General features: G+C 43.5%; 6 protein-coding genes across 7 annotated transcripts in view; 3 read left to right on the top strand and 3 right to left on the bottom strand.

Moving 5' to 3' along the window:
* The first annotated feature begins 552 nt into the window (after nt 1-552).
* ppie (peptidylprolyl isomerase E (cyclophilin E)) lies at nt 553-4,509 on the top strand. Its single transcript, XM_079216909.1, has 10 exons — nt 553-584; nt 895-993; nt 1,096-1,139; nt 1,626-1,652; nt 1,745-1,826; nt 1,918-2,024; nt 2,105-2,228; nt 2,389-2,574; nt 2,678-2,820; nt 4,251-4,509. The coding sequence occupies exons 1-10, from the start codon at nt 554-556 to the stop codon at nt 4,317-4,319; spliced, it is 912 nt and encodes a 303-aa protein (XP_079073035.1). The 5' UTR covers nt 553; the 3' UTR covers nt 4,320-4,509.
* Nucleotides 4,510-5,112: 603 nt separating this feature from the next.
* gjb10 (gap junction protein beta 10) lies at nt 5,113-7,379 on the top strand. The gene is made up of 2 exons (XM_079217402.1): nt 5,113-5,236; nt 5,744-7,379. Exon 2 carries the CDS (start codon nt 5,779-5,781, stop codon nt 6,571-6,573), a length of 795 nt encoding a protein of 264 aa, XP_079073528.1. The 5' UTR covers nt 5,113-5,236; nt 5,744-5,778; the 3' UTR covers nt 6,574-7,379.
* A 3,337-nt stretch (nt 7,380-10,716) lies between these two features.
* Nucleotides 10,717-13,659, top strand: gjb3 (gap junction protein beta 3). Its single transcript, XM_079216704.1, has 2 exons — nt 10,717-10,837; nt 11,655-13,659. Exon 2 carries the CDS (start codon nt 11,725-11,727, stop codon nt 12,595-12,597), a length of 873 nt encoding a protein of 290 aa, XP_079072830.1. The 5' UTR covers nt 10,717-10,837; nt 11,655-11,724; the 3' UTR covers nt 12,598-13,659.
* A 623-nt stretch (nt 13,660-14,282) lies between these two features.
* hmgcl (3-hydroxy-3-methylglutaryl-CoA lyase) lies at nt 14,283-17,090 on the bottom strand (the record flags this gene model as incomplete). The annotated part of the gene is made up of 9 exons (XM_079217071.1): nt 14,283-14,989; nt 15,130-15,255; nt 15,378-15,566; nt 15,695-15,758; nt 15,868-16,016; nt 16,142-16,237; nt 16,360-16,467; nt 16,669-16,752; nt 16,995-17,090. The coding sequence occupies 9 exons, from the start codon at nt 17,088-17,090 to the stop codon at nt 14,888-14,890; spliced, it is 1,014 nt and encodes a 337-aa protein (XP_079073197.1). The 3' UTR covers nt 14,283-14,887.
* A 1,893-nt stretch (nt 17,091-18,983) lies between these two features.
* On the bottom strand, nt 18,984-23,409 carry zbtb8a (zinc finger and BTB domain containing 8A). Its single transcript, XM_079217099.1, has 4 exons — nt 23,339-23,409; nt 21,202-22,070; nt 20,014-20,183; nt 18,984-19,833 (listed from the first exon to the last, which is right to left on the bottom strand). Exons 1-4 carry the CDS (start codon nt 23,401-23,403, stop codon nt 19,516-19,518), a joined length of 1,422 nt encoding a protein of 473 aa, XP_079073225.1. The 5' UTR covers nt 23,404-23,409; the 3' UTR covers nt 18,984-19,515.
* Nucleotides 23,410-23,946: 537 nt separating this feature from the next.
* Nucleotides 23,947-26,359, bottom strand: part of gale (UDP-galactose-4-epimerase) — a 3,875-nt gene continuing 1,462 nt past the window's right edge. For both annotated transcript variants that reach the window (XM_079216563.1, XM_079216564.1), the window contains exons 4-11: nt 25,781-25,894; nt 25,343-25,519; nt 25,144-25,257; nt 24,985-25,051; nt 24,811-24,896; nt 24,610-24,687; nt 24,412-24,526; nt 23,947-24,320 (exon numbers count right to left, since the gene is read on the bottom strand). In XM_079216563.1, coding sequence (XP_079072689.1) covers nt 24,256-24,320; nt 24,412-24,526; nt 24,610-24,687; nt 24,811-24,896; nt 24,985-25,051; nt 25,144-25,257; nt 25,343-25,519; nt 25,781-25,894 — 816 coding nt within the window. In that variant the 3' untranslated portion in view covers nt 23,947-24,255. The remainder of the gene's footprint in view (nt 24,321-24,411; nt 24,527-24,609; nt 24,688-24,810; nt 24,897-24,984; nt 25,052-25,143; nt 25,258-25,342; nt 25,520-25,780; nt 25,895-26,359) is intronic.

Genomic DNA, 26,359 nt, shown 5'->3' with positions numbered 1-26,359 from the left:
TTTCATCAGTTAGAGATATTGTAACTGAGGTTATCCATATAAACCTTGTGGTCAAAATCATTGCCATTGATTTCATTACCATGAAATCACATCATAAGTACTTTTGCGTGGTTTGATATTAAGTCCTATAATAATGATAGATGCATACAATTTTCTAAATAAGAACAAATCAGTGCTACAATGAAAATAGTATGTTATGAGTATCACCTTTATGGTCAAACCAACATTTTCAAGTTATCCTCTGTTTTATAGGATATATGCAACTCTTTTTGAAAACGTTTCTAGATGTTGTCCCTTCCTCTTGTCATTCTCATTTAATTCAGTGTGACAAGTCATTGTTTATTTTAAAAATCTACGACAGAAATGAGATGCTGTTGATCCTTTTAATATGAACAAAAAAGAACAAAAAAGAAGGTATAAAGGTGCAATTGGAGCGATGACAGCTTTATCCGACAGGTGGCGGTAGAGGGAACCTGGTCATTTGGAGGCGGGCTTCCGCCTCGCTCCACCAATGGGAAGCGGCCGGGGTCAAAGTTGAGGGGATACATCCAATATGGCGGCTAACAAACGAGTGCTGTATGTTGGTAAGTTAATGCTACTTTTCTTACAAATACGTTGAATTGACATCGTTTCAGTCAACTTAACTGACGTGGTAAAAGTATTACATTGTAAATTATTAAACGAGACTCAACTAAATGTATATAAAGTGCACGTAATATGAAAAACGAACTCCGATACGGAAAGTTTCAGCCGGTGAAACAGGAAAGCGTCACTTTGAAACATGGCAACGTCGCTGGTTTTAAACTCCGCAGTGTTCCCGACCCCATGACTAAAGAGGCCCGTGTGGGTTGTGTAGTGCGTCAATAACGTGTCCGCTCGTTGTGTGTCCGTCAGGTGGCCTGGCCGAGGAGGTGGACGAGAAGGTGCTGCATGCTGCGTTCATCCCGTTTGGAGACATCACAGACATCCAGATACCATTAGACTATGAAACGGGTGAGCGCGCGAGTTTCCGCCATTGACTGTTTCTACGGGACATGTAATGACTGTAACGTGAACATTAAGCTGTAATAACGCGTCTTGTGTATCTGGTTTCAGAAAAGCACAGAGGATTTGCCTTCATTGAGTTTGAAATGGGAGAGGTACGTGAAGTGCACACTGAAGGCTGTAGTAACTGATATTAAGCCATTAAACACAATAACTCTGATAATATGCATGGATTTAAAATGCATTACTTCCTGAACTGAGCTACACCACTATCTCATTTATAACAGGATTTAGCAACACAGTCATCTGCTTGCTTATGTAATCTACTTTTATGTACAACAATAACACAGATAAAATACACTTTGTGTGAACCCTATTAGCAACACAAGGGAAATAGTGTGTTACGATGTGTAAGGGGGGACATCCCCAGTTATTGATATGGCTGTTCTTTAGCATGTGATTTGAATGCGGCGTCCTTAATACGTCATTTCCTTGGATTGCTGTCTTATTGTGATAAAGGTGTATGGTAGTCTGACTGGTGGATTCCATCTACACATAGTTGGTAATATGACATATAGTGGGGACTTTAATGGTGAATAGTTCTGCGCTCACAACCTATTTATGACCATTGTCTTCTGTAGGATTCTGCGGCGGCCATTGATAACATGGTGAGTGGATCACGTTGCTGCTGTTGTGAATGTACCCGAACTGCCCGAAATGAGCTTTCTGCTTTAATGTTGGTTTTCTTTTTCTCTGTTAGAATGAGTCTGAGCTTTTTGGACGAACTATCCGGGTCAACACCGCCAAGCCCATGAGAATCAAAGAAGGTTCTTCTCGACCAGGTAAATAAGGAAAACAACAGTTTTTTATAGACGCCATAAGTTTAAGTGATTTCAATCTGTGATCACGATTTTAACTCTGCTCTTCCGTCAGTGTGGTCGGACGATGACTGGCTGAAGAAGTTCTCAGGGAAGACCGCAGAGGAGGCTGATGGAGAGGCAGCAGGTGGTGAAACCACCAGCAGCACTGCAACACAGGAGGTGAGAGGGCCTTCTCTCTAAACGGTGCCTCTGATTCCTAACTGTTAAGTTAGTAACACAGGTATGATGTGTGTTTGCAGGATGAGCCTCCGGCTAAAAAGGGCAGAGTTAATCCTCAGGTCTACATGGACATTAAGATTGGAAATAAGCTTGCCGGGAGACTACGCTTCCTCCTTCGGGCGGACATTGTTCCCATGACCGCAGGTGTGTATGTTGTAGGGCTTTGTCAAAATTAAATGCTGCAGCTGCACAATATTTAGGATCGCTTGCATGAAGAATTGACACGGAAATGACAACAAACAAGAAACCACAATATATCATCCCCCTTTAGTAACACCAGCATCTTTTCTTACATCCCATGTAGAGAACTTCCGCTGCCTGTGCACGCATGAGAAGGGCTTTGGCTTCAAAGGAAGCTGCTTTCATCGCATCATCCCTCAGTTTATGTGCCAAGGAGGTGACTTCACCAACCACAATGGCACCGGCGGCAAGTCCATCTACGGCCGGAAGTTTGATGATGAAAACTTTGTCCTCAAGCACACGGCGCCAGGTGAGGAGTCCTGTGTGGAGCTCTGATGGTGGTCATCATGGTTTACGTTCACTAGCAGATCATGTGGATAACTGGCCAAACCGTGTCTCTCTCGTGCTCACAGGGCAGCTCTCCATGGCCAACTCCGGGGCAAACACTAATGGCTCTCAGTTCTTCATCACCAATGACAAAACAGACTGGCTGGATGGCAAACACGTGGTGTTTGGAGATCTGGTGGAGGGGATGGATGTGCTCCGTGCAATGGAGGTACGTGTGAAAAAGGTTCACTGCTGCTGCAAAATATTAGTTTTATCAAATACAATCACAGGTTTCTATTCTTAGAAGTTATTTCAGTGGTAGTGAAGGCTTAAAATCCCTCACAGCAAAATGGGCCGACACCAACAAACCTTAAATATTGCCAACTGTGTTCTTTAAATGTAAACATCACTGATTGCTTCTCACTATTGCTACACATAAAAAAAAGCATGCATGTGTACGAAATTAACAAAATGTTGAAATTAGTAGTCTGCTGGTTTACCAAATGCAATTGATTTTTAGGGATGATGTGAGGTTTATCTTGAGATTTAATTTTAAATCATATATATATATATATATATATATATATATATATATATATATATATATATATATATATATATATATATATATATATATATATATGTGTATATATATATATGTGTATATATATATATATGTATATGTATATATATATATATATGTATATATATATATATATATGTATATATATATATATGTATATATATATATATATATATGTATATATATATATATATATATATATACGTATATATATATATATATATATATATATATATATACGTATATATATATATATATATATATATATATACGTATATATATATATATATATATATATATATATATATATATATATATATATATATATACGTATATATATATATATATATATATATATATATATATATATATATATATATATATATATATATATATATATATATATATATATATATATATATATATATATATACGTATATATATATATATATATATATATATATATATATATATATATATATATATATATATATATATATATATATATATATATATATATATATATATACGTATATATATATATATATATACGTATATATATATATACAGAGAAAACCAAGAAGAGTCACAAAGAGGGAGCCACAATGAATGAAGATAGAAACACATAGTTTGTTCGTTGTACTGATAGTCGGAGGAAGTGTGGGCTATTCAATGTTCTCAGGACACAAACCTGCATATTAATGCACTTGTTTGACACCCTGCACCCTAATATAATACAGTAACGGTTATACATAGAGTATCTTATCTCCAAAAACTCGTAATCATATCATTGATCCATTTTTTTTATAACAAGTGGGCGATGACAATTTCAAATGTATCTTGTTTTTTTAAGTTTCAAAAATAGAAAGATAATATTGTTGCTCATACTATTCACAAATGTTATCTAGATTGCAATTGCACTGTTCAATGTGGAACTCAAACATCCATCTGGGCTTAATGTAAAATTAATAGACGTTAGTCATATTGTAATAAAAGCATGTGGAAGTTTCAGACATCGGGCGGAATTATGGCAAGAAATATATGTATCTTTTTAAATGTGCTTTTTTTTTCTGCAGGCTGAGGGAAATAAGGACGGCAAGCCGAAGCAGAAAGTCATCATCTCCGACTGTGGAGAATTTGTGTGAACAAAAAAGAAACGTGTGCTTGTCTGTATGTGTCAATGGGGGCAGTGGTATGTCTGAGAGCACGAGTGTGTTCATGGTCTTTTGTACTTTGAGCACATCATCTGCCGTGTAAATATTTCAATAAACATTTTTTTTTTTTTATAAAGAAGCAACAACTTGATGCCTTTTACTTTGTACAAATAAAATGTGACATTGATCCACTGATTGTTGGTTTAACCCTTTATAGCTGCAGCGCCACCTATTTAAAGCTTATTTTTATTATTATTATGAAGTTGAACTTGTTTTTATATTCGGTAACATTCTAAATTCAAGATATTTGTTATTGTCATATGCACAGATAACAGACAGTTACTCAGTCCAATAAAAAGCACAGAATTACAATAAACTTTAGGTTAAAAGATTAGAATTAGAAACACAAAAAAACATGAAATGCTAATAGTATAAGAAGATATGTAAAAAAAAACAGTATTGCACAATCAGTTTCACTGAGTGTATAAGTGCGCAAATCAATGTGGTCACAGGATTTGTAGTGAAATAGTTTTGAACGCATTTATTTTCATACATAAAATCTGAGTTGGTTCCAAAGTAGACACGCACCAGGTCCGCACATCATAACTTCGGTTCGTGCCTAAATGATCACGTGCAGGGTTTGAACAAACTTCTATAAATGAAATAAATAAATGGACAAAAACAAACGTCGCCCTTTCGCCTCACCTTATTGGATAAACCAGTCTTCGGTGCGGTGGAGCTGCCACACCTGAGCAGGTTGAGTGGAGAGAAGACGGAGCAGGAAAACAACTCCACCCCCTCCAGTCCCGTCCTGCGGAGGAATCTCCTGAGATTCTCATCGGTGAGGTTCATCCAGCAAAGCCTGCTCCTCCGCTCCGACACTGGACCGCATCGGCAGCGTTAAAACTGTAAGTATTCAAATCTATACGTAAAGCACCGAGTCGGACAGTAACGCGAACTTGTTGGGATTTACCCGAGTAAGAGGTATTAGACGTGGATGTCGGGCTGACGCGCTTTTACGCACGAATGAAGGGGGAAAAAGAAAAGCGTTTCCCGTAGTTGTTGGAAGTGAACGGCTGATTGAGTGAGATTTGCCTGACTGCGTTTTAGCACAGCGATAAATTAAAAAGTTTCTTCTCATTTGATAAAAAAGTCTTTTGTCTCATAAAAGTGTGGGTGCCCTTTTATGTGCTAATTTTGCTCCTATTTCTTATTATTTTGTTTGCGTCAAAGATGCGTAAACACCTCAATTACATGTTAACGATCCGGTTCTACCGCGCACTTTTTTCTTTTGTGTGTGTGTTGTCTCAGCCTTATTCTACATCTGTGTTATATCTGATTGTTTTCTTTTAGTAGATAGCTTGGTTTTGCCTGTGCCGTTCCAACTGTAAAGAGCTTCCGCTGTCTTCCATCAGCAGGAAGAGAAGACAGACTGTGAACACACCTCGTCATGAACTGGGCATTCCTCCAGGGCCTCCTCAGTGGGGTGAACAAGTACTCCACCGCCTTTGGCCGAGTTTGGCTCTCGATCGTTTTCCTCTTTAGGGTCATGGTTTTCGTGGTCGCGGCGGAGAAGGTGTGGGGCGACGAACAGAAAGACTTCAAATGCAACACGGCCCAACCCGGGTGCCACAACGTCTGCTACGACCACTTCTTCCCCGTGTCCCACGTCCGGCTGTGGGCGCTGCAGCTCATCTTCGTCACCTGCCCCTCCCTGCTGGTGGTGATGCACGTGGCCTACCGGGATGACCGGGAACGGAAACACCGGCTCAAGTACGGCGAGAACTGCCGCCGCCTCTACAAGAACACGGGCAAGAAGCGCGGCGGCCTGTGGTGGACCTACGTCCTCACTCTGGTCTTCAAAATAGCCGTGGACACCACCTTCGTGTACCTCGTCTACCACATCTACGAGGGTTACGACTTCCCCTCGCTCGTCAAGTGCGAGCAGAAGCCCTGCCCCAACAAGGTGGACTGCTTCATCGCCCGGCCCACTGAGAAGCGGATCTTCACCATCTTCATGGTGGTCACCAGCCTGGCCTGCATCCTCCTCTCCATTTTTGAAATCATCTACCTGGTGGGCAAACGCTGCCGCGAATGCTTCACAACTTTCCACAACTCTCGCCACCGCATGACCAACACCAACACGCTGTCCAATGGAACCAACCTGATCGAGTCCAACACTCTCAAAGCGACGGACAAAACCCCTGACACGCCTGCTCCTTCATACAGGGTCGCCATATCGTGAGGTCCTGAGCGCGAAGGCAAAGACTTAATGAAAAACATTGTCGTGGGAAAGGAAATATGCCCCCCTCCTCCTCCACAGGGACTTCCTTAAAAGACTTGTCAGCAGACATTGAGTGTTCAGAGACTGAACTACAATATAGGTTGTTCTTTAATGTTACTGGGTCCACATTCTGGACCACAAGACATATGTGTCATTGATCAGGAATGCGCTCACTGTGGTGGGGTTCGGGTCAGAGTATTTACAGAGTTTTTTCTCCCTTTTTTTCTTCTTTTCTACAGCCCTTTCAGAGAAAAAGCAAGTTTGTGTGATTCAAATCTGGCCTTGAGACCAATTACATGAGTCACTCCATAGTTTGGAGATGGTTTTACAAACACTCGCGGTTTCGTGTGTAAAGTTTTCCTTCTGCTCCGTGCCCAACCTTGAAACGTTTAGTTCAAGCTGTACTCCGTCTTTTTCCCTTCAACTCCCAACTCACTCCCCCAGATCTGACTCTGTGAATGCTGTACTTAATTTATCAACGTCTGAACGATTGTGCTGTCCTGTATGTTATTGTTCTGATCCGTTTGAAACTGCTTCCTGTACACGGGCAGAAGAGAGCAATGAAGTCCAAATGCAGTGCTGTAAACACAGTCGTTAATAATATCAGGAGGTTCATATTTCACACCGCCGAGGTGCAGTGTGGCTGCATAGTTGTTAATAATATTTTACATTAAAGATGATAATTTTCACAATTTGAAAATGTGCTTTTTTTTTACCCTCCCCCTTTCCCCCTCCCCTGCATAACATCAAGGAAGTTTATTTAGAGCGGTACATACGCAGCATGTCTTAGCACAGGAAATAAAAGAGCAATGTAAACCAGCCAAAGATTTAGCTGATTCTGCAAATTCTGTGGTTTGATAAACATCTCAGCCTTTCTTTCTTCTCCCACTTGTGTTCCATGACGCCCTCCAGACAGATTGCTCTGTCGCAAGGAGCAGGCCCTCATTGTTTAGGTAGCCTGGTAGGTTGAGGAGGGCAGAGGAGGAGTCTCCCACCCCTCACTTTGAATCACCCGGGCTGACGGGCGTGTACCCGCCCAGTGCAGGAATTTGTCGGTCTGTGCCGCCTCTGACTAAATCTTTCCAGTGCTTTTATTTAACACTTTAACACACATTTGCTCACTCTCTCCTTGTGGCGTAGTGCCAGTTGGGTTTTAGTCTCACGCTGAAACGTGTGCTGCCACCTTGTACCCAGGGAGGATACGCTGCTCAGAGAAATAATTATATTATTAAAAAGTCAAACAGGAAAGTGTGTTGCCACAAACAGTGAAAGGATCATCTGCAGACGCTGCTGTTAACAGATTTCATTGGAACTGTTAATGTCTTTCAGCAGACGGTAGTTCCGATGAACTCCATTAACGAGAGAGCGCTGGGGCTTATCAGGACAGGGGGCGGATTTGGGTAAAGACAAGCTGCTGCCGGAATGTCGTTCTTCACTTCCTCTGTATTGAGGTGACAGCAGAAATGCCAAAAATGGATATCTGAATCCCCAACAAGGAAGTGGAATATTTTATTCTGTGGGCAATTTGAGATTTAGGAGAATTTAATTGCCAACCCACCTACACGTATAGAGTAGGGATGGTTTCCATTCCCTGGGGCCAAAGCTACAATTAACTGGGTGCAGTGATGAAGTTCAAGCATCACTTTTCTGTTGTCCAAACAAGATCCTATAACTCTCATCACATATTATAACGTGGGACAAGCTCTGAAAGTGTAAGCAAGCTTCAGTCTGCACAGCTGTCTTTGTCCTTGCTCTGTTTGTTCAGCCTGGCTGGGTGGCTCTATAATGAGCAGACAGTCACTCCCTTAGCAAGATCCTCCCAACTCTTCTCGGGTAGCATTTCTGTTCTGGTCCCGTCCTTCTCTGTGCGCTTGTACATTTCCCTCTTTCACAACGGCAGCAGTGAAAAGCGCTGCGTTTATCCTGTTGTGTTTGTCCGACCTGTCGAGTCTTGCCCCTGGCAGCGGTTGAGTCACAGGGTGCATTCCTCCAGGTGTGTCCCGGCAGACTGCCTGGACCAGTTCTTCATCTGGAGCCAAGAAGGCACAACTGTTCTTTACCCTCCCTCCCCCCCCACACACCTCTTAAGTTCACTTTATGTCGACTGAACTATTCCCAATGCTGCAAGTACAGATGTTGTGTTCACGTGCCCGAGCTTTACGCCACTGATGAACTTTCCTGAAAAGCACCACAGCAGTCGATACTTCTAACAATACTCTGAGAGTTTTAGCTCGTGGCTGCAAGACTTCGAGATGAAGTGATTCATTTAGAGAAGCCAGGACAACTATAACATCCTCTTTGTAGTGTCACTTTTCACTCTTGGCATCTCCTAAAGGCATTCAAAGATGTGAATGGATGATTCCAGTACTTGTGGGTTGCCATGTTTTCACCTGGCGCTGCAAAAACAGCCCTTCTAGAAAGAAGCAAAACATTCTTATATTCAATCAAATCATCCTATATCAAAGCAAAAAAAACATACCCCATTGGCAGATTTGTTTGCTTGACAAGATTTCTTAAAATAAGCCAAAAATCAAGAAAAAGTAAGGCATACTTTCCTAAAATTAGATATTTTTTCTAATCAAAACATGCTTGACAAGATTAATATTCTTTTTTTGGGCAAATATGACTTATTTTCTTGATACAAGGCTTTTTTTACTTTCTTGAAATTCCTTTTTTGCAGTGCAGACAACAGAATTTCTGTCCACATCTCAGTTTCACATCAACATTTTAACAAAGTGAAGTAAGTCTTATTCAGCTTGATTGTCAGGTTACCTAAGTTGAACAGCTCTTATAAAGAACCGTGTACATTACAGGTATAACCTCTGTTGTTTTGGAGAGCCCAAAAGTCTAAGCAATACTGGGCTTGGTTGTTGTGCGCCTGAAGACGGTCACTGAGACAAATAACCCTGACTTGACTTGACTTGAGACCGGTGATACATGAGCAAGTCTTTTATCCTTTTGTATAATGTAAACATAGGATTTAATAACTCACTAACCAGTCTGCAAGAACTGGCAAGCTCTGGCCCAGCTATGGCATGCTGATCTTTGATATTCCTGACAGCCACTGACTGAAGCCTTGAATTCATCTGCAAACACAGCTAATGAGGATCTCGCTGTTCCCTGCAGAGCAGAAACACATTGAAGCATGTTTGATCAGGAAAATCTGGTCTGTAAAGGGTAAGACACATAGGTTTGGTCTTGAAAGGCGAGCGGATGGTGAAGCGGGGACAAAAGCTCACGGCTTGACAATGAGTTCAAAAGGCTTGCGACAGCGATATCTGAGAAGAGCTTGGCCCTGAAAAGAATAAAGGGAAGACAGTGTGCCTTGTTTTGTCTCCACTGTGGTTGTTTTGCGTATAAAAAAAGGAATACATGAACACTGCAGCAAATAAGGGAAGGAGGAACAGGGACATTGAATATGTTTCTGGTTGCACAACCAATGTCCTCTGTCACATATGACATCTCCCCACTCTTGGCTTCATCCCCACCATCCCCTCCCTTTTTTAATTTTTATAGAACCTGCTCCCTCAGAGAATCCTCAGAAGAATGTGGCCTTAAACTCGTCATGCGTTTGGCAACAAGATGTAGTTGAGAACATGCACACCAACAATGAAATGTATTCACCAGGGTGTGTTCAAACACGTTGGGACAGGGAGACAACACTTCCTGGAAACATGCACAAACAAAAAACTAAAAAAACAAATCTGTCATTTCTAAACTTTATAGTCAGCACAGACAAGCCTTACAAGATGTCTGTCTGAGAAGACTAAGCCCCTGAGAGTCCACTGGGCTAAAGCGGGACCTGAACCATGTGTGGGCTTCAATCACCAAGGCCATGATTTGTTTATCTGGGTCCAAACGAATTGTCCACGTGTAGGCATATCCAAAATCCACCCGCAGTACCTGGAGATGGCTTCTGCGTTACCTGAAAATATTTGATTTGTCACCTAACACTGGGGTGTGAGTGGGGGTGAGAGAGAGAGGGAGGGGGAGAGAGGGAGAGAGAGAGAGAGAGAGGGAGGGAGAGAGAGAGAGAAACATCTGGGGCAGCTACAGTCTTTCTTCTGTAACCACACCCACAGGCGCATTTCTCAACACTGCGCTCCTCTACCTGTCGAAGGGATCCAAATCTGTGCGTTAAAGGACTAAAACGACGTGGAAGCGGCATCCAATCCCCCTCAAATACAAGCCGCTTGTCTGTAAGAATGGACTAATGCTTCTTTCGGTAAGTGAAAAACTCGCTGTAATGAACTTTTAACGTGTCTGCGACGAGTTAAAATTTCGCGTTCGCGTTTCAGCCAAATGGAAACGAGTTGATCTGGATGTGTTGGCTTTTATACGACAGTCTATGGAACGATACATAATCCCGGGTGGTTGTCGATGGGTCTTATGTCGGCTAAGAGGCAAAAATAAAAGAAATGTCTAAATAACCACGCAGCCCGTGCGTAAAAGTATGTTTTTTGAGACTCCATATTAAAATGGCTTAAGTGTGTTTTTATGTTAACACATGCACACCATAGGCTGATAGTATTTACGTTGTTTCCTAAATTAATATGTGTATACAAGTTGTGAAGTTGGCATACTGCTTTCTGAAATGTATATAATAACATTGGTCCAACTTATTTCCTGAAGGAACGGTTTGGCCCGAGGCCTACACTGAAAACAACGAGTTGGACCAATGCTATTATGATTACAGTACGCCAACGTCACAACTGTATACAAATATTAATTTAGGAAACAATATGATCAGCCTCTGGTGTGTATGTGTTGACATAAAAACACACTTAAGCCATTTGAATATACTCATAATGGTCATCAGTGGTTGTTTCCGGTAAAGTTGATGAATAAGGGCTGAGGGAGATGGGGTTTTACTTTTTTTTTTTAACATGAAATCAGCTTTGGAAGATAAATTGGTGGTTTAAAAAGTCAGAATGAAAGGTTCTTTGTTATTGAAGTGGAGACACCACTCACACAGAGTGAAAACAGAATACTCAGCAGGCAATGAAAGCATGTTCACCCAATTTTCAATCTGCCTCGTCCAGGTTTGAAGATCAACTACTTCCAGCAAGAGAGGAATCCCACAGAAGCAGTGGTTGACTGCCAGCCAAGGCCATGGACTGGAAGACCTTCCAAGCCCTCCTCAGTGGGGTCAACAAATACTCCACGGCGTTTGGGCGGGTATGGCTGTCTGTGGTGTTTGTGTTCAGGGTGATGGTGTACGTGGTGGCGGCGGAGCGAGTGTGGGGCGACGAGCAGAAGGACTTTGACTGCAACACCAAGCAGCCCGGCTGCGCCAACACCTGCTACGACCACTACTTCCCCATCTCCCACATCCGCCTGTGGGCCCTGCAGCTCATCTTCGTCACCTGCCCGTCCTTCATGGTGGTCATGCACGTGGCGTACCGTGACGACCGCGAGCGCAAGTACAAGGCGAAGCACGGAGACAGCAGCAGCAAGCTGTACAACAACACGGGCAAGAAGCACGGCGGCTTGTGGTGGACCTATGTGATCAGCCTCTTCGTGAAGACGGGCATCGAGGTCTCCTTCCTCTACATCCTCCACTACATCTACGACAGCTTCTACCTGCCGAGGTTGGTGAAGTGCACCGTGGCTCCCTGCCCCAACGTGGTGGACTGCTACATCGGCCATCCCACTGAGAAGAAGGTCTTCACCTACTTCATGGTTGGAGCTTCAGGCCTCTGCATCGTCCTGAACATCTGCGAGATCATTTACCTCATCTCCAAGCGCTGTGTACGAATCGCAAACAAGATCAGCAACCGCAACCGCAAACGCAACGTGGCCGTGCAACAGAACGACTACAACCAGGACCCCTTTAACAACGACAAGGAGACCATGCTGAGGCGGAACCTGAAAGATCCGCCTCCGTCCTTTAGGAGTGCCTTTAAGTCTTCACCCAGGGTACCTGGACTCAAAATGGAAGAGAAGATACGGGCCTCTGCTCCTGATCTGTCCGTTTCTAAGTGAATGGAAGCCAGGCTGCAGCACTCAGCAGTGCTTGGGCTGGAACCCAATGACAAACCTCAGAAAACAGACTCAGAACTATGAGCCAAATGCTTCCATGTGTGCCAGACCCTGGAAGTTGAGTCATCAGCACTGGATTCATCCTGTGGGCCCCTGTGTCCACATCTAAGACTCTTTTTGAGCGCATGAACTTTGGTTTCCAAGTCAACATCCACAATATGTACAAGTCAGCTACAGCCAAAATGATTAGATATGATGGTTTTCTTCTTAGAATACAATACAGGTCTGTGTGCCTTTTCAACGTCACCCCTTCAACCATATTAGTACACGCCCGCGAGGTTTCCGTCTTTCTTGTGATTCGAGTTTTGACATGAGAGGGGTAGGAAATTATCGGCATCACACAAGCAGAGCAGGACACACCTGGCCGAGGTATTCACCCTCCCTGCCAGTGCATACAGTGGTGTGTCAGGGTGCTCTGCGGCCGCTGAATGTTAACGGCACAGTTCGGTGACCTCTTTTGTTTAACTGAACTCATAACATAGCTTCATCTTCTCCATTTGCCGGCCCGATGACCGAAGACTGCTAAAAAGATTCTGTCATAGATTTATGGATGAGTAATGATACTTGAAGCTGTGCAAACTGGCCCAATTTTTGTTCTTCTTCTGCATACATTTTCTCAGATTTGATCAAAACTCATATATCATTAGTAGATTTCTACATCTAAAATCTCAACGGACAAATGCTTGGTTAATGCTGCACAATCATGCTGTACATAAACCGCCTGTGTTTGACTTGCTTGTACACAAACTCGCCTCATCCAAGACCACTGTTGATTTAAATAAGGCAAAAGGAATGCTTCTCTTGAATTGTGTATGTATGTGTGTATGTGTGTGTGTTGAGAGCAGGAGGTGGGAGGAAGGCTGGCCCAACAGATGGCTCATTGAACTATAACTCATTTATGTGATCTCAACTGTCCACTGTGGACATCAGGTGGAAATGTATTTTGTGCACTCGTTGTTAATGTCCTTTCTTACAAAACTAAATATATTAAATTTATTGAATGCGTGTTGCTGTTTGGTGTTTTTAAAAAGGGCTACTGCTCAATTTTATTTCTGGAATATAGTTCATGTTTGTGTGGGAGGGACAAATTAAGGACCTGATTCTTTCCATTGCCACTGACTCACAACACCTACGTTTCTTACACTAGCGATCACCAGGCTTGCACGACAATAAGCATTTACTTTTTGGAATTCATGGTGAGTCACCCTGTCCTGCCTTTTACCTTCTGTGACAATGAATGTTTTGAAGTGTTGCAAAGGCCTGCGCTAAGAATCTTAGTCGTCCTGTCAGACATGTCATTCAGGTTTTAACAAGGTGCGGCGAGGAAATGTTTGCTAAATCTCAATCATTTCCGCAACAAACTGCAAAAACACTATGGACGTTGTATGAGATTAGCGCTCATTTTAGCGCCTTTTATGGTCAAAGATGGCTTCAAATCAATTTTGAACGCAACATTTGTAAAAAGAGGTTACACAGCCAAGGTTTAATATTCTTGATATTAGTAATAATCTTTCTTTATACACTGTTAAGCCATTTATGTTACCCACAACTATGTTTTCGAGCCTGTACATTCATCACAATGCTGTCAACTTTAGATCCGGGACACATTTGATTCATAAAATATTATTTATTTTAAAAATTCACAATCTAGTTGGATATGTACATGTTAAATTTGAAGAGAGACAATTTAAAAATAAATATACAGTCAGTGCAATGCCTAAGTTCATAAGGACTGATTAACATAGATGCTCTGTATATAGATAATTAATTTGAAGACAGTGATCACTGCACACAGAGGATAATAGAAGTCAAAACAACTCTGTCTTTTCTGACATCAACAGTGAGTTTATCCATTGTGAAGACATTATTTTAACTGGTCCATTTACTAAAAATAAAAAAAGTCTGTGCTTCACTTTGGCTTACCCACTGCCCCAGAAAGGAATGTCAGCACATTATTAAAGAAACCGATGACGGCATGGCTTTTAATAAGCATCATCTGTGTGATTAGACTGATTTAACACAAGGCACTGTTCCAGCTAAGCCATTGTGTCGTGAATATTTTATTCAAACAGAGGGAGGGTTCAGTACCATCTAGAGATCGTATGTTCTCACACCGGGGAGAGGATCAAACTAAAATAGGGAGAACTGAACATACAGAGGACAATGGCTCCAGGTCACATGTTTGTGTTGCAGTGTGCGGTCTGTGGAAAAGAGCCCTGGGTTTGGGGTTTGCCTATAGCTTGCAGAAAGCCTGCGCCACTTTGGAGTTGGTCTTTCTGTTGAGGGTTCGACAGATAAAAGCTCCGGCGTCCATCAGCTTCGGGAGGTCCACTCCCTGAGGTGAGGACAGAAAGTCAAAAGGGTCAAGGCTCATCAGAAAAATTAGATATTAAACTAAGCACAAAACCAAGAGCAGTATCATAAAGGAACTAAAAGATAGGGGAGGCTAAAGAGAAACAAAGTTTGACTTCTTACCGTTTGAATCCCAAGTCCATGCAGCATATAGACTACATCTTCAGTAGCAACATTTCCACACGCCCCCTGGGCATAGGGACAGCCGCCCAGCCCAGCTACTGACGAGTCTATCACACTGATTCCCATCTGCGAAACACACAAAATCTTTACCTTGAAAGCAGATCACAGATCACCTACACGCACAGTGTATCGCACTCACAACAGCATTCAACGATATTGTATTCAAACATTACAGGACCGGGTCTGACCTGCAAGGCTACGAGGATGTTAGCCAGGGCCTGGCCATAGGTATCGTGGCAGTGCACGGCCAAGGCATTAACTGGTACCTCTCTGCTCACCACCTCCAGCATTTCAATCATGCTGCCTGGGGTCCCCACTCCAATAGTGTCACCCAGAGAGATCTCATAGCAGCCCATGGAGTACAGACGCTTAGCTACCTGCAAGATAGAGTCAAAGCTTGACCTGGTTGCGTGAACAGTGCTTTTGTATGCTATTTGTCAAAGGATGGCAAATACAGCAGATGGCTCAACAGTTAATGCAAACAAATGTCAAGACCAGAACTCACATGTGCAACTTTTTCGGGTGCCACCTTGCCTTCATACGGACAGCCAAGAACACATGACACATATCTGCGGTGACAGATAAAACAAGCAGATGAAATGTATGCAAAAATCCCACTCTGTATTTCCAATGATTTACAAATGTGTTTGACAGTCAAGGGAGAGCCAGCAAGCCTACCCTCTAACTGGCACGCCGGCCTCTTTAGCTGTTCTCATAACTCCGTCGAAGCGCTGTAAACTCTCTTCCACCGAGCAGTTTATGTTCTTCTTACTGAACAGCTCAGATGCAGCACCAAATATGGCTACCTCTGAAGCGCCTGCCTTCACCTGAGAGTTAAGTAAGAGCATTTTAAGTGAAACATTTAGACACATCACCTACAGTGTAAGAAGCTAAATACACCCTTTGTCCGTGTAGTTTTTATGAAAGTGTGTTGGGAGAGGATGAAACTCACAGCAGCTTGGAAACCCTTGAGGTTGGGGGTGAGGACCGGGTAAGACACTCCAGGTTTCCTACCGATCCCCTTCATCACCTCCACCTGGTCTGCCATCTGACATTTGGACAAAGACGACAGAAACCAATTACTGTTCCGTGCAGTTTCTACACCGCCCTACGCCGGGCGAGTCAGCACTTTCCATATGAATGGCTTGGGGGGGGAGAGGGGCGGCTCACCTGTGGAACCCACTTTGGTGATACAAAGCTGGTGGCCTCAATGACCGACAGCCCCGACGCTGACAACATGTCGATCAAGTGGATTTTAGTCTCCGTTGGCACGATAGTCTGTGAGTGGAAGCAGTGAAGCAACAAGAGGAGCCCTTTAAAAAAAAACACTGACACAAATGCACGACTGAGACAAGAGCATGAGCTCTGCACCTGCTCCATAGCATAGATGGTACAGGTGGTTGAAAGCAGATGTTTCCTAGCTTAATAGCTGCTGTTGACGTTAATGAATTCAACTAATCAAGAATCACATGACGTTACCTTTTCATTCTGAAGACCATCTCTGGGTCCCACCTCCACTATCTTCACCTTCTCTGGAAGAGCTTGACCTGCTCTTACGCCAGCCTACACACACACACACACACACACACACACACACACACACACACACACATACATATATATTAATACAGGGGTAAAGTATCAATAAATAAGGAACAGCTGACAAGTGGTCAACTGACAGAGGTGACCACCTCTGTTAGCTTAACCGTAGAGGAGGCTAACAGCTAGCTAGCTGACCAGCAGAGCCGTCCAGCCTCCTCGTGCACACCGGAAGCTGCTGGAAGATAAACCCAAAACAAACTCACCGCACCGACCTTTGCTGCTGAGCTAAACGCCACGTACTGCTGACCCATTACCGGACCGAACGCGCTTCTGTTGACAAGTCTCATTACGGCCGCCATGACGGTCCAGTCTGACGTCACGTCTTCCTCGCGAGGGGAGGTACGGCGGCCTCACAGGTGATGAAAGCCCCGCAGCGCCATCTATGGGACGGAAATTGGAATTGAAAGAATCATTGTGGGGTCTGTTTTATTCATAGGGAGACGACCCGGGTGAATAAGGTTATACTTAATAATACTGTATGTAACTAATAGAAAAATAAATCGCCATTAAACTTCCCCAGTTGGTAACATACATTAAGGCAGTTATATTGTGTATAGTATGAGAGACAAAAAGAAGAGCTTTAAATTGTATAAACACGAATGGGACAGCGGCATATCGAGTTTAATGACGACAAAACATGTTATGTACAATTGTGGGTTATTATTTTAGTTTTTTTTATTGCCTGATTTGAACGTCTTCCAGGCTCTTGCCTTACAACACAAGTTGTATTTGACAAAATTGTCAAATAATCAATTTACTCATTTTTTGTCAAAACAACTTTGATCACAAAATAAACAAAAAGTAATAGAAATGGTGGATGAAAAAACCAGGCATGTAATACTACTACTTAAATCCTTAATGTTTTTATTTTTTGAGCAAAGTTAAGATGCCAGGCTGAAAAACACATGTCATCCTCTTTGTTTACATTTGATCAAGCCTCTGGGCATCCTCTGGTACGCCTATTTTACTCCACAACGCTGGGAGTTAATTCATCAGGGAAAGTCGGCAGAAATAATGACTTTGGCATCTCTTTGACTGCTGAAGTCTTCCAAAATGGCATTCAACAAGCCCTTGTTTGCAGAAGTTATCAACGTAAGGGAGGACAAAGGACTGCTTGTTGGACTTGGACTGAAGAGCACGAGAGGTCTCTTCATAAGATTACATTTTCACATATGGAGCACCCTTTACTCTTCTTGTGAGTGATCACAAACCTTTGGTATGTGTTTTCAACAACCTCAAATCCAAGCCACCAGCTTGTTTAGAACGCTACGTCTGCAGCCTTACAATACACAGTCTGGCAAAACTCTTGGACTATCCAGCAGAGATGTCCCGCCACCCTGTGTCACATATCTCCCAAGGTACTTTGAACACTGAAAGAAAAGCGTAAGAACTCTGCTGTTCTTAAGGCAATGACACCAAAGCTGACCCCACTCTATGCAAACACATTTTGACTTATCAAAGAAGGCGTGTGGCATTGTCTGACAACTAGGATTTTGCTGATGGAGTTGATGTTGCTGCTTTAATTTCATTCAAGAAAATCAAGGATGAACTGACAGTGACCGCAATGATGACACTGTGCTGCGGGGCAGAGGGATTGTTGTCCGCCATTCTTTACCAATCTGGGAAAATTGTATTCTGTAAAAGATATGCGGGAATGTGAGAGCAGACAGGTGTCGGTGCTTGAATTTATCAACAATGTTCCAACCTTGTGCAGGAATGGCAGAGGCATAAAAACAAAATACACACATCAAACACTCTCTATAAGCAGGCCCAGACAGGAGGACAGTGAAGGTACACAGGACCTACAATTTCCACTCTTATTAGCCCCGGGTCCAGTGGACCCAAACTCATCTGAGTTCGGAAAAATAATTAATCGTATAATTTTTGATAAATTATACAATAAATTAATCCCACAGGCCCGAACGCCACACAAGGGTTTTAAAAGTAGTTACATGAATTACAATGACATAAAACCAGTGTAGAAACAATGTTATCGTAGCATTTTGTAAACACACTGCCTTTCTGTATTCCACTTTTTCTCCTTAAAAGTACTTCTCCTTTTCTTTCTACTTCTCTTTTTCATTTTTTTACAAAAATCAGGGGAAATGACACACAAACAGAAATGTATAAAATATCTTTAATGTCTCAAAAAGTAACAAAACAAACAAACAAATAAATTATAATTGGTTGTATAACATAGTGCATATTATAATCAAGCATAACCATACAAACTGTAAATGTGTAAAATTGGGAAAAGCCTGCTCTTGACCATCCTTACAGAAAGTAAAGAAATAGCATTAGTCATTACTTCCGTCCGTGTCACTGTTTGTACTCAAATGTCAGCTTTTATCAAAGTAGAGCGTCCCAAAACGGAGCAGACGTGTTCTTCCGTGCATCTGGAAAAACACAACTTTGAAAGAGAATCATTGAACCATAATAAAATCAAAGAAAACACAGCTTTGGATACTGCATATCTTTATGAAGCTGAACAAAAAGCATTCCACTTCTGTCACAACGGTCAACATCTCATTTAAAGGAAAGATTAACCAGTTGCGTTAAACTAATAGACAAGTGACATATATTAAGTTTGTATTTACATGAGTGGATCACATATTGTATGCATAAATTCTCTTGCATGGCTTAAGCACACACACACACACACAGTCACACACACACAAAGTTTATTATGTGTGCATGTCTCTGCACACACACTTTGGTTCCATTTCACTGCAGCTCTTCATCGCTGTCGTCCACTTGCTGGATGATGAGGTCGGCCCCCGAGTCTTCAGCCAGGTCGTCGTCATCGGCAACCATCCAGCTCCTCTTGCTGTCCCCCTCCTCTTCCCCGTCCACCCCCAATAAGAGGGCCGGCTCCTCATTGGCACTATCTAGACTGTCCATGGGGATCTCATCACAATCCACTTCCTGGACGCATGCGGCGCACATGCGGTAGCGTCGTGTGCCCTCACACACCACATGCCCAGTGTCCTCCGACACCTGACACTTACACTTCCTGCACACCAGCTTCCTGGCTTGATGTATCTGTGGCGAAAGAAGGAACAAAAAGTGTTACTGCTTGCATTTCTGTTGAAAACACTGATAGGCAACACACATCAGAAAACAATAGATCGTGTGTTTTTTGTATCCTATGGCGTAGTCTATGTTTCTGTAGCTGTGACAACAAATGAAGGACATTCACGTACTGGTTGTAAATAAACATACCGTCTCAAAGTGGCTACGGAGATGCTCCAGGCGTGTGAAGCGTTTATTGCAGGCCTGACAGGGATACGGCCTCTCTCCCGTGTGGCAGCGCAAATGGCGCTTTAGGTCTGCTTTCCTCTTCACCGTGTGTGTGCAAAAAGGACATTTGAAACGCATAATGGGGTTGGAGTCTGCAAAAGAGGAAACGAAACTGTTTAGAACTATGGCTTTCTGTATATTTAAAGAACTGGCTTCTTTTGAAGGGTCCTCTCATGCCACTCTGCTGATGATATTATTCCTTTCTTCACTTCTCTAGAAAACTATGTCGTCCTAAAACAGTTGTTTAGAAGTATTTATTGAGACCAGTAAAGTCATCAAAAATCTAAAGTCTAAAAAAAACATATAGCATTTTGAAAAAAAGTGTGTTACAAAAGTAATTAAAAAGTCAGTATAAAATGTTCAATAAATTCATAATATGTTGGAAAAAAGTCAATATGAATCACAAATCATCAAAAAACATCATCGTATTATTTGTCGTAAAAGCCATAACATAAAAAGTCATAGTGTAGTATTTTTATAACAAGAAGCATAGACTCATTAGACTGCAGATCTCTGCCAGTGGTAGACACCTACAACGACCACAATTGGCTAACCCCCAGTAATAACACCAACGTGCTGCCAGGCATCGTAAAACCTGCTTCATTCAAATTAAAAAACAAGCAGCGATGCTCGAAGTCGTATAAAACACGTCATACAATTTGTCTAAAATACTCTAAAATGTAGAGGTACAGTAGTGTGTGTATGTGTAGCCCCATCAGTGGTGAGCCAAACACACCGTCCAAAACCATAAAAGTGAGCAAACTGTTTTCCCACACTGTGTCTCCAGGGGCCGGGTGTTCGGCAATGCACTCGGCTATTTTATAACTAACCGCCTCTACCGGCCGGGGGCTGGTTAAGTGTATAAAACAAGCAATGAAAGGTGTTTTGAGAAAGTGTGAGTTACTGAAACCACTAGAGGTCCTCCCGCATGCAGCCATGACTGGCAACTGCAGCAGAATGCCAGATTAGCCGTGGACAGACACAGATGTATCACACTCACTCACTCACAGACACACGCAGGCGATCTTATGAATCTCGATTCAAAGTCACAGTGTAGTTTGTCTTAAAAAAAGTTGCCCGATCCATTTTCTCACATACGGTCCAACTCACCTGTATTAAAGTGTCCAATAACGGCGACCATAGGTGGCAGAGTAGCATACAGCTCCTCTGCCTTTTCTGCCTTCTGAGTCCTCGCCTCCTCGATGTCCAAGTCTTCAGGCTGGTTGGAGCGAGTGATGTTGGACGCTCTCCTCTTGGTTCCCCCTTTTCCTCGCCGGCGCTCTAATCCAGGCAAGGTGTACAGGGGGTCCTCAGGGTCCTGCAGGTCCTCCGCCTCTGCGTTGAGATCCTCAGCAGGGCTGCTCGGGTTAGTCTTCAGGGCTAAGGCCGATACATCCTGGTCTGGGTCCTTCCCCATGAAGCCACACTGGGACCGCGAGTTGTCCCGGGTCCAGAGCGCCGGCGGCGGGCTGACGGAGCCGGGGCCTTGCTGCTCTGAGGTCTCGTCTCCCACTCCGCTGGTAAAACTGCAAGTCTCAGACAAGCTGATGCAGCGGTCGCTGTCTTCATCTTTCACACTGATGTCCAAGGAGGATTTGATGAAGTTTTTGCAGTAGTTGATGACATTGTTCATCTGCAAGTAGCTGGCTGCCGACATCACCTCAATCACATTGTGACTCGAGAGGTCGAGTTGGCCCGAGTAGATGAAATCCAGGATGACGGTGAAGGTCTCGGGGCTGAAGACGTCAAAGGTGGCGTTGACGGAGTCCGACAGCCCGTCGGGGCCCTGGGACAGCAGCATGCGGAAGTAGCCGCTGCTGGCGAACAGGACGTTGCGGTGGGCCCTGAAGAGCTGGCCCTCCACCAGCACACTGCAGTCACAGAAAAGCTCCTGGCGCCGCTGCTGGTTGAGCTGCTTCAGCATGCTGCTCTGGTGAGCCACTGTGATGTCGGCCGTGTTGAACCACCTCTGAGGCTGCCTGCAGGAGACAACATGATAGCGCTCACTGGCTGTGCACACAGTGGACTGACTTGTTTTGCAAAAAAACAACAGAGCGGAGGGGCCTTGTGGACACTCACGACTTGATCCTGAATTAACACGCTGAGACTTTATATGTATATGTAGCCTATATGCATATTATATCATTTAAATTATACATGTCAAGGAGGAAAACATGCCCTCGTGGAGAGTGATTCGTGGGACATCTGACTTTATTATCAGCTTACCTGGTGAATGCTACAGACCCCAAATATTAACAGCAGGTCCCACAAACACACCAGTGACACCCCATTGATGTAGCTGTCAATTCTGCCCTGTCTTTGTTTCAGCCCTGGACTGTCTCCAGCTCCGCAGACCATCCGCCCACCAGGCTTCATTCCGCCCCAGCGATTGGCCGGAAGAGCCGTCAGTCACCAATCGTCTTCTAATAGGCTACACCCGACTCCAGTCGGGGAGCATCGGGTGGCAAAACCCTGTAATCATCCCTGAGGGAAGCGGGAGCGCGCACCAAATCTCTGATGTTACAAACGCAAACAGACTCGCGGGGAAGTGAAAAATAAGGCACCGTGTGGCCGGGCATGTCGTCCCAAGAGAGGGACAACTGTCGCAACCCCATATGCAGAATAGTTGTAATCCTTCTATAGTAACCTATTTAGCCATCCTCCAGCAAGCCCAGGCTTTGCATTTACACGCATTCATTTTTTAATTATGCAACGCTTGCTGACAGGATCCCCGGCGCCCGATTACCCACGGCGCGACGCCCGCATTACTCCACAGTGCGCCCAGTGTCACACGAAAAGCAACACTAGTATCCCAATCCCGCTATTCTCCATAATTCCGGTGTCGGCCGACCTACAAAAACGACATGAGAGCGCTGCAGTCCTGCGAGAGAAAAGCGGGCAGCGGCGCACCAGAGCAGCCCAGTCTGTCCTGGAGCGACGCCCACTTCAGGCTCCAGCCAGCACAACAATAGAAAAATAGACACAAACCTCCAGCAACTGACCATGCTGAGCTGATAAACGAGTATGTTCACACAGGGTATATGGTAATACGCAGGAGACGCGCTCAAACGCCCGTTTTCATTCCCAAGACCACCCCCTCTTCTCGCCGGAGGTCCGGAGCGCAGCGAGCAGCGAGGAGGATTTGCCTGCTGCCCAAACCCAGCGACTCTTTCCCAGGCGTGATTGTCGGCAGGACCCGCTTACGCCCCACGCCGTGATACCCGTGACAAAATCCGTCGATACTCACTGGTGACTTGATTCACCCGACGCCCGGTAGAGTCTACTCGCCCCCAAGTCTGCCACCATTTCCATTTTTTTTTTTTTATTTCTTTTGCCTTTTTTTTTTTCCTCGTCCAGGGTCCACAGTCAGGCACTTCCTGCTCAGCCCTAAAGACCGAAACCCGGTTAGAGCGACTGGAGCACTGTGCTGACGTGGGTGTTTATTAACTGGGTGCCCGAGGGTTCAAGGAGCCATTTAAAGCCCTAGTGCCCCGTTTAGATGCAGTGGACTGTGAACAGAATATTTAGATTGGACACAAAATACCCCAACACTATACAATTATGCACATATTTTTTTTACTATAGTTATGTTTGGATTTGTAGCCGGTCTGTGATACTCAAACACTCAACTGACCAGATCATATTGGAAGATTAGTTTGATCATGTTGTTGCTTAATAGTGACTTTTTTTTACTGGAATATTCTTATGGTTTTATTGTGAGTTTGTGACACTGAATCATTTTTTTTATTTCATCTCATAATTGGGTCAGCCCTTTAACAGTCAATTTTCCTTAATTACTATCATTTGAAACAGCCCAGTTTCATAATGGAGTGGAATTGAAGGCTTCGGTTTCCTCAGTAAGAAAATTAATTTATTCTTTCTCTGACATTTGGCTCATAGATCAATACATCAATAGTGAAAATATCCATACAATATATTATCTATAATTACAATACAGAAAAATTAGAGTGACAGGTTTCTTCTAGTATTAACAGTAAATAGGACAACCATTATTATTAAACAAAGACTAAATGAAATATGACGGAACATAAAGCATGTAATTCTGGTGAATATATATTATTTGAAATAATGAGGATGCTGATGGTTGGCTTTGTCCCGGTGATTTGGACGAAGATTTAACAATAACAAACGGCAGGAGCTGCATCAAGAGGCCGTGCCGTTGGAAAACCCAGTGGGATTCAAGGACTGCCAGCGCCACAGGTCCTCGCCTACAGGAGAAACAAAACACAACATCAGGGTACTATAGGGGACATATTTGACAGAAAGAGCCTTTATAAAATGCAGCGTGTCTCTGCTTACACATTCTTTCCAGGTCAAAATAGGCCTTCCAGCCCAGCTCCTTCTCAGCTCGACGAGGGTCGGCGTAGCAGGATGCTATGTCTCCTTCCCGACGCGGGGAGATTTTGTATTTGATCTATTGGAGAGGACGCATTCGTTGTAAGTTCAATTAACAAAAAGCTCCAACTTTGGAGAGATAAGAGCCCTCCTGTCACTCACCTCTCTCCCGGACGCCTTCTCCACGGCTTTCACCATCTGGAGCACCGAGTAGCCTGTACCCGTTCCCAGGTTGTAAACCTACAGACACAAACACGTACACATGCCAGCAATCAATACCTCAATCATGCATTCACGGCAATGTACGATGAACCAGAGAATGGACCCAAAAATATATAGTTTTTGCTCTTTTCTCAAATTTACCTGGCAGCCGCAGTTGTCCTTCAGCTTCTTCAGAGCTGCTATGTGTCCCTTTGCCAGATCTACGACGTGGATATAGTCTCGCACACCTGCCAAGAGAAAGAGAAAACCTTGAGAGCTCTCCCCCCCCCAAAAGAATATTTAAAAACCACAATTAAAAAAGGTATTTTCCGGTACCTGTCCCATCAATTGTGTCATAATCATTCCCAAACACACTGAGGCACTCTCTTCTCCCAATGGCAACCTAAGGGGAGATACATTTAGCAAGCAATGTGAAATCATCCATTGCATGCTCTGCTTTGATCTAGCCGTGTATTTGGCAGAGAGTTCATGTACCTGGGCAACATATGGCAGCAGGTTGTTGGGGATACCCTGAGGGTCCTCTCCGATCTGGCCAGAGGAATGCGCTCCAATTGGGTTGAAATAACGCAGCAGCACTGCATTAAAGTCCTGCTGACACAGAGGCAATAATGAGACACCGCGTGTACATGCGAGTGATGCTTCTGCGAGTGCCTTTCTGCCTCCCGATCGGTACCTTCTCGGCTTTACAGTGGTCTTTGATCATCTCCTCAATGAAGTACTTGGTCTGGCCGTAGGGGTTGGTGCAGCCGCCCACGGGGTGCTGCTCGTCGATGGGAAGGTGCTGAGGGTCACCGTACACCGTGGCCGAGCTGCTGAAGACCAGATTGTGCACCCTGTGAGCCTGCATCACCTGGGACGCATGCAAACAAACACGGCACACACACACAGTCAGCGGTCTAAAGCACACACATGCACCATAGGAGTAGGATTAAACGTCGGGTATGGCAGGCGCAAGCAAGCTCCACACACGTTATGAAGGGCGCAATGCTAGAATTAGCTGACGCGGTATCAAATGAACACACGCTGCCATGCACTCGGATGGAAGTGCAGAGAAAGATCGGTTCAAAAATTAAGAGCGAAGTGCAGACATTAATAGAGAGTTCAAACCAACCTCAAGCAGGTTCATGGAGGCAATGAGGTTGACTCTGTAGTAGCGCAGTGGCTGCTTCACTGACTCCCCAACCGCCTTCAGTCCAGCAAAGTGGATCACCGCACTGAAAGAATGCTGCAACACATATATGTATAGATACATGTAGGCATGTGTGATGGCTTTTACTAATGTGGAAGGACGTTTTTTATAACAAATATGCCCATGCAGTATGGTAGCATTGTCACACTAACTATTTTCAATGATACCTGAGCATGTATGGTGGCCAGCAGGGACACACTTTTGGTATATATATATATACACATATATATATATATATACACACATATATATATACACACACATATATATATACATATATATATACATATATATATATATATACATATATATATATATATATACCAAAGTGTGTCTTTCAGCATGTATTCAATCACTTTGAGCTGATTTATGGAGAAAATAATATGTGCATTGTATTTTTTACATTTGGAGAAATCAGATTTTGGGCTGCAACTAACAAATATTTTCATTATCCATCAATCGATTTACCAATTATTTCTACAAAATGTCAGAAAATAGAAA

Source organism: Taurulus bubalis (assembly GCF_910589615.1).
Source record: "Taurulus bubalis genome assembly, chromosome: 4".
NCBI lineage: Eukaryota > Metazoa > Chordata > Actinopteri > Perciformes > Cottidae > Taurulus > Taurulus bubalis.
Note: the sequence above shows the minus strand (reverse complement) of the source record. Positions and strands in the feature narration are given on the sequence as shown.

Excerpts from the sequence above, each read along its gene's own strand:
- gjb10 (XM_079217402.1), top strand. The coding sequence starts at position 5,779 with ATGAACTGGGCATTCCTCCAGGGCCTCCTCAGTGGGGTGAACAAGTAC.
- ppie (XM_079216909.1), top strand. The coding sequence starts at position 554 with ATGGCGGCTAACAAACGAGTGCTGTATGTTG. Across the intron at positions 585-894 it reads CAAACGAGTGCTGTATGTTG|GTGGCCTGGCCGAGGAGGTG; the intron begins GTAAGTTAATGC and ends TGTGTCCGTCAG. Across the intron at positions 2,229-2,388 it reads CATTGTTCCCATGACCGCAG|AGAACTTCCGCTGCCTGTGC; the intron begins GTGTGTATGTTG and ends CATCCCATGTAG.
- gjb3 (XM_079216704.1), top strand. The coding sequence starts at position 11,725 with ATGGACTGGAAGACCTTCCAAGCCCTCCTCAGTGGGGTCAACAAATAC.
- zbtb8a (XM_079217099.1), bottom strand. The coding sequence starts at position 23,403 with ATGGAAATGGTGGCAGACTTGGGGGCGAGTAGACTCTACCGGGCGTCG. Across the intron at positions 22,071-23,338 it reads TCGGGTGAATCAAGTCACCA|GCAGCCTCAGAGGTGGTTCA; the intron begins GTGAGTATCGAC and ends TGTCTCCTGCAG. Across the intron at positions 19,834-20,013 it reads TCCGTAGCCACTTTGAGACG|ATACATCAAGCCAGGAAGCT; the intron begins GTATGTTTATTT and ends CTTTCGCCACAG.